This window comes from Neophocaena asiaeorientalis, unplaced genomic scaffold (genome assembly GCF_003031525.2).
Source record: "Neophocaena asiaeorientalis asiaeorientalis breed wild unplaced genomic scaffold, Neophocaena_asiaeorientalis_V1.1 scaffold547, whole genome shotgun sequence".
Taxonomy (NCBI): domain Eukaryota; kingdom Metazoa; phylum Chordata; class Mammalia; order Artiodactyla; family Phocoenidae; genus Neophocaena; species Neophocaena asiaeorientalis.
In genome coordinates this window covers 1,611,665-1,618,448 of record NW_020185330.1, presented here as the reverse complement: position 1 = coordinate 1,618,448, position 6,784 = coordinate 1,611,665, and the positions used below count along the sequence as shown (strand labels likewise).

The following is a 6,784-nucleotide window of genomic DNA, read 5'->3' as shown; positions in this document are numbered from 1 at the left end:
ATTTTTGTTTTGGTTCATCTCCAGACCTAACCTATATCTAAATCTTGAATGCAAGATTTAAAAACATAGTTTTTTTTTTGTTGTTGTTTTCTGGTTTTTTGTTGTTGTTGTTTGTTCGTTTGTTTTTTCCCGGTATGCGGGCCTCTCACTGTTGTGGCCTCTCCCGTTGTGGAGCACAGGCTCCGGACGCGCAGGCCCCGCGGCCAGGGCTCACGGGCCCAGCCACTCCGCAGCATGTGGGATCTTCCCGGACCGGGGCACGAACCCGCGTCCCCTGAAACGGCAGGCGGACTCTCAACCACTGCGCCACCAGGGAAGCCCTAATCTAACTTTTATGAAACCAAAGGTTTTTATTTCTCTCTCCCTCCTTTGTTTTTTTTGGGTTTTTTTGTAAACATCTTTATTGGAGTATAATTGCCCCACAATGGCATGTTAGTTTCCACTCCATAACAAAGTGAATCAGTTATACATATACACATGCTTCTGTATCTCTTCCCTCTTGCATCTCCCTCCCTCCCACCCTCCCTATCCCACCCCTCTAGGTGGTCACAAACCACCGAGCTGATCTCCTTGTGCCATGCGGCTGCTTGCCACCAGCTACCCATTTCACGTTTGGTAGTGTATATATGTCCATGTCACTCTCTCACTCTGTCACAGCCTACCCTTCCCCTTCCCCATATCCTCAAGTCCAGGCTCTAGTAGGTCTGTGTCTTTATTCCCGTCTTACCCCGAGGTTCTTCATCCTCCTTTGTTTTTTCCTCTTTCTTTTTTTGGTAAATGATGTCATACGACCCCTGCCCCCCTCCCCTGATATTGGCATATGGTTAATAATCACATACAACAGAACATCTCAACTCAGTTACCTTTGTGTATATTTATAAATAGTCTAGTTTTGGAGGCAGGCAGGCTGGGGTCTAGATTTGCTGTTTACTAGGTATGGGAATTTAGGCAAGTTACGTAACCTCTCTGAACCTTGTTTTTTTAATTCATTAGGTGTAGACTATAATGATATCTACTTTTGGATTTGTGGTGAAGATGAAATGAAATTGTATATGTAAAGATTCCGGTGTGTAGGAGGTACTCGGTGGATGTTGACTTCAGTTCTGTTCCCCACTTTGGTGCCCTCCAGTGCCTTGCATACTGTGAGGCACATAGAAGGCACTCAGAAATACTTAGTACTTGACTATATACTATATTTTAATAAAATTTTAAATTATTTTTAGGAGGACTTTCGACTGCATTTTAGAAATATTTCAAGAATCATGGATTGTGTTGGTTGTTTGAAATGTCGACTGTGGGGAAAGCTTCAGGTAAGCATATCAGGCTCAATCCTATTTTCATCTTTTGCACAAACAATTTTCTGATTTTTCTTTTTTTCTTGTTTTTATTATAGACTCAGGGTTTGGGCACTGCTCTGAAGATCTTGTTTTCGGAGAAACTTATTGCAAATATGCCAGAAAGTGGGCCCAGTTATGAATTCCATCTAACCAGACAAGAAATAGTATCATTATTTAATGCATTTGGAAGGTTAGTTTCTACCAAAATTGTTTCTGCTAGCCAAGTAAGTCTAATGCAACATGTATACTTTCAGATAAAACTGGGTAAGAAATACCCTTTTTAGTGAAATTATCTCACTACAGAATCCTGTGATCTTATGAAATAACTTTGTAGATACACACAATCATTAAATAATATTCTTTATTTTCATCTGTTGACTTTTATAATCATGATTAATTCACTGAGTGGACTTCAATATTCATCTTGCTGAAACTGTATATTTTTTCTGTATTATTTAAAAGTATTTGTGCTGCCCAAATGTTTTTTTGAAGGTCCTGGAAAAATCATGTTGTGTAATATAGGTGTACACATAAAATTTCCATGTGAACGCACCATTGTGTAAAAAGGTTAATAGTTCTTTTAAAAATAATTTGCATCAAAATCATTAGAAAATAAACTTGAAATAAGGAACTTACCTTATAAAATTTAAGTATAGATACATTTCTTCTAACCTATCATATCTAAAGAATGCAGAGATTTATTAAAATAACATTTTCTAAGGACTACATTACTTCACTTAAAAAAATTATGACTAATATTTTGGGTTTGATGTAATTGACCTTCAGAATTATTCTCTAGTATACAGAAGCTTGACAGTTATATTTGAGTACTTTGCAACTTTTTTCATGGTGGAGAACAGAGCTAAAGTACACTTAAAATAACAAACTACTTTTTTATAAAAGTTAGTGAAAACAGTTTGATCACACAATTACTGTTCTCACTCTTTATAGTCCAAAGGCTTTGATTCTTTGTATATTTACTAAATACGGTATATTGATTAGTTTAAGTGTTCATATACTTATGCATATTTAAAATACGTATTTTACTGCTTATATACTTTATACCTATGTACTTTAAATACTAAGCATATGAATATACTTCTGAATTCTTAAAATATCCTAATATTTTAATACTTACATAGTTTATAATTTTGCATTTTGAAACTTTAATACTAAGTTATGAATAATTAAAAATAACTAATTTCTGGGCAATATTATCTTAGTTTTGACATGTCAAATTAAGAACTGAAGCTATCTATTTTACATTTGGTATCACCAAGTGTAAAATAGCTAGCTAGTGGGAAGCGGCCACATAGCACAGGGAGATCAGCTCGGTGCTTTGTGACCACCTAGAGGGGTGGGATAGGGAGAGTGGGAAGGAGATGCAAGAGGGAGAAGATATGGGCATATATGTATATGTATAGCTGATTCACTTTGTTATAAAGCGGAAACTAACACACCATTGTAAAGCAATTATACTCCAATAAAGATGTTAAAAAAAAAAAACTGAAGTGCATCAAAATAGATTAAATGGTTTATGCACCTTTACATTCGCTGAAATAAATTACTTAAATATTTTTCTGTGTTCTGAAAATGGAAAGTGAATACCGTATAGAGAAAAATTATCTAAAATAGTTTCTAAGTGAAATTATTTTTGGTTACAGAATTTCAACAAGTGTGAAAGAATTAGAAAACTTCAGGAACTTGTTACAAAATATTCATTAAGGAAAACAAGTTGAAATGTGCCTGTTTTTGGACAACGGAGGCCAAAGAATGGAATTTCGTTCAAAGGCATTAATAGCAATGACAGTCTTAAGCCAAACATTTTATATAAAGCTGCTTTTGTAAAAGGGAATTATATTGTTTTAAGTAAACAATTTTTAAAATTGTGTTAAGTCTATGTATAATATTATTGTGAGTAAAAGTAAAACTTTGATGATGTGGTACAACTTTTAAAGTTTAATATTAAGTAAAATCAGGATTATCGAATTCATATATGGTAACCCTAAGTAAATGATGTTTTAATAATTTTGTGTAAGAAGATGTAATATAAATAAAACTATGGCCAACGTGACAAGCATTTATAGGAAAATGCTAAGCAGGCCCCTGATGACCCATTATTAACAGCCTAAAATTTTTCAACATTTAGGGTGACCAGATTTAGTAAATAAAAATACAGAATGCCTAGTTAAATTTAAATTTCAGATAAACAAGAAATAGTTTTTTAATACAAGTATGTTCCATGCAATATTTGGGACAAACTTATACCAAAAAATTATTCCTCCTTTAAAATTCAAATTTAACTGGGAGTCCTGTGTTTTATCTGGCAACCCTACAATACATTGGTATGAAACAAATCAGTTTTAGAATTATCTTGCTATTTTGATTGGCTTATTTTGGTGTGTAGAAAGATACAATGATAACTCAAAGGCATAGGGGATTTCTAAACAGTGTGAAAAGTTGAATCGATTTATATATTTATTCTCATAATACTTTCCCTAATTCTGAATAAAATTTTGGGGAAACTTTTTATTTTTATATAATTTCAAATTACAGAAATGTTTCCAGGATAGTACAAAGAACTCTTTTACCAGATTCCTTAATTGTTCATATTTGCTTTATCTCTCATGCTCTCTCTGTATACATACACACATATACTATTTTTCCTCAATCATTTGAAAGTCAGTTACAGGCATTGTGCCCTTTGAACCATGAACACTTCAGTGTGAATAATTTTTTAATGATTTTTTTCAGGAAAAGAGATCTGGAACTATATAATACTATAAGCCTTAGAATCAGGAATCATTTTGAGTTCCAATCTAAAATTCTTTTTGAGTTTTGTTACCCTTTTAATGCTCGATCTGTATAGTCATAAGGCATATAATTTTTGGTTTTTGTACATGATGTTCATTTCTTTTTTCTCATGAAAACTAAACTGTAATTTTTAGTGGTTTTCATTAAGAAAAGACCTTCAGTGATAAAAATATATGAAGGGGTTTAGGAATTTATACCACATGGTAATTGTAGGGAAAAAAGAAACTGTATACCTCAAAGTCATGGGCCCTCTCTGTATGTCTTGGCAGGTATATCATATTGAGATGTAACATTATTAATAAAGCAGGGTTTATTTATATAATGGCTTAGAAATGCCACTTTATACTACTGTATACTTTTTCTTCTCTATGTCTGTAAGGCCTGGTACAGTGTCAAACACATAGTAGGTGTCCAGTAAATATTCGTTGAATGAATGTATGAAAATGTAGTCAGTATATTTAAATTAATAATCACAGAACTAAATTTCACAATATATGTCCTATTTTCCTTTTACCCCTCATTTGAATAGGGCAGGAGAAGAAAGATACTAACCTACTATTAAGCCATTATTCTTGGAGACTCAAAGGACTATGAAGTGAGCGCCAAATATAAAACTATAAGGACATTTGTAGTACTCTGAAAATATGGTAGATCGGTTTAAATGGTTGTTTCACCTGTATAACTCTCTAACTCTCATCTTATGTCCCTGCCCTTTTTTTTTTTCTTAAACAGCTAATGTTTTTGAAAGAATATTCCTATCTTCACTTTGTCACCCTCCACTTGCTCCTTAAATGAAATTTGGCTTTTGGCTCAGTAGTTCTTAACAATATTGTACTTTGAAGTCTAAAATCCCAATTCTAAATCCATGGTTTCGTTCACAAGCCATTTCTTACTTGACCTTTTCTTCTGCATTAGACACTGTTGATAGCCCCTCCTTTAAAAAGCTTTTTTTCCCCTGGGTTCCTTATATTTCACTCACTCCTAGGTGCCTCTTTCATTTATTCTTTAAGTTATACCTCAGGCTTTCATTCCTGCTCTCTTCACCACCACCACTTCTCACTCTTGAGTCCTTCCAATTAAATGACCTCTAAATCCTTATCTTTACCCCAGACTTCTCAGTCCATCTGCCTTCTACACATCTTCAATTGGTCGTCCCATAGACACCTGTGTGTGTCTTAAAAAGTCATTCTCCCCCAAACCCACTCTTATGCCTGTGTTTCTTCCTTTGGTTAATTTTAGAACCATCATCATCTAAATTCTCTAGGCTCACTTCTCTCCTCCACTTCTCCCCTGTCCAGCCGACGTCTAATCTCTAAGGATTTTATCTCCATGTTTCTGATATATCACTGTCTTTCCATTTTCACTGCTCTTCCCTAAATATGAACCTTCCTCCTTGTCCCAAGCCTGTTTCCTTTCTCCTTTCTTTCGTCCCACAATGCTACCAAAGTGGGCTTTCTAGAAGCACTCAAACAACGTTACTCCTTGCTTAACACACCTCAGAGATTTCATGAGGCTTTAAGGAGGAAGCCAAACCCCTTTCCTTGGTGTACAAGCTTCTCTGATACGGGTCTTTCTGCTCCCCTGCCCCCATGTTCTGCTAAAAACACACAGTTCTTCAGATGCAGCATAGTCAGGCCTCCACACCTTGATACCTGCTATTCTCTTTCTATCAAGTGCCCTAGCCATCCTTCCCCACCTGGAAAATTTCTGTGTATCCTTGCAGGCCCAGCATAAAGCAACACCTCTGTGAAATTGTCCTTGTTCCATCCAAGGAAGATCCTCTCACTTCCTCTTTTGTGTCATCACTATAATTACAACCTACCTCTATTGTGTCACTTATTGTACTGTATTGTTTTTGTTTTATAAAGTCTCCTTTACTAGAATGTGAGCTCCTTAAGGGCAGGAAAAGGAACTTTATCCATTTCTGCATCTCCATAGCATAGTTTTTGGCATATGAACGCTTAATAAATGTTTGTTGAATAAATTGCTTTTAAAGTGACAACTTCATTATGTTAATGGTCATATCTTCACTCCAAATATTCTTTACAGTAAGAGTCAGTAGATGCCCAAGGGTCTGTGGATTTTAGGGGGGGGGTCAATAAAACTTCTCAAACTGTATTCAAAATTTTGTGTGGTTTTGGCAAGTTATGTAAGGGGCCTATTATGGAAAAAATGGTAAGAACTCTTCCTTCAGGGGAACACATCACTGAAGAATTTCTTGAATAATCAAAGAGCTGCCCAGAATTGTGGGCTAGATAAATTTATACCTGTTTAAGAATCTAAGGGGGAGAGAGACCTTCAAGATGGTGGAGGAGTGAGATGTGGAGATCACCTTCCTCCCCACAAATACATCAGAAATACATCTACACGTGGAACAACTCCTACAGAACACCTACCAAATGCTGGCAGAAGACCTCAGACCTCCCAAAAGGCAAGAAACTCCCCAAGTACCTGGGTAGGGCAAAAGAAAAAAGAAAAAACAGAGACAAAAGAATAGGGACGGGACCTGCACCTAAGAGGGAGCTGTGAAGGAGGAGAGGTTTCCACACACTAGGAAGCCCCTTTGCGGCTGGAGACGGGGCCGGGGGGACTTCGGAGTCATGGAGGAGAGCACAGCAACAGGGGTGCGGAGG

The 6,784-nt window shown here is 35.9% G+C and overlaps 1 protein-coding gene across 1 annotated transcript in view; it reads left to right on the top strand.

Annotated features, from left to right (window-relative positions):
- ERO1A (endoplasmic reticulum oxidoreductase 1 alpha) overlaps positions 1–6,150 on the top strand; it is a 45,587-nt gene extending 39,437 nt beyond the window's left edge. The window contains exons 14-16 of the mRNA XM_024734734.1: positions 1,224–1,310; positions 1,394–1,527; positions 3,002–6,150. Of these exons, the coding sequence (XP_024590502.1) occupies positions 1,224–1,310; positions 1,394–1,527; positions 3,002–3,062 (282 nt within the window). The 3' untranslated portion in view covers positions 3,063–6,150. The remainder of the gene's footprint in view (positions 1–1,223; positions 1,311–1,393; positions 1,528–3,001) is intronic.
- Positions 6,151–6,784: the final 634 nt, after the last annotated feature.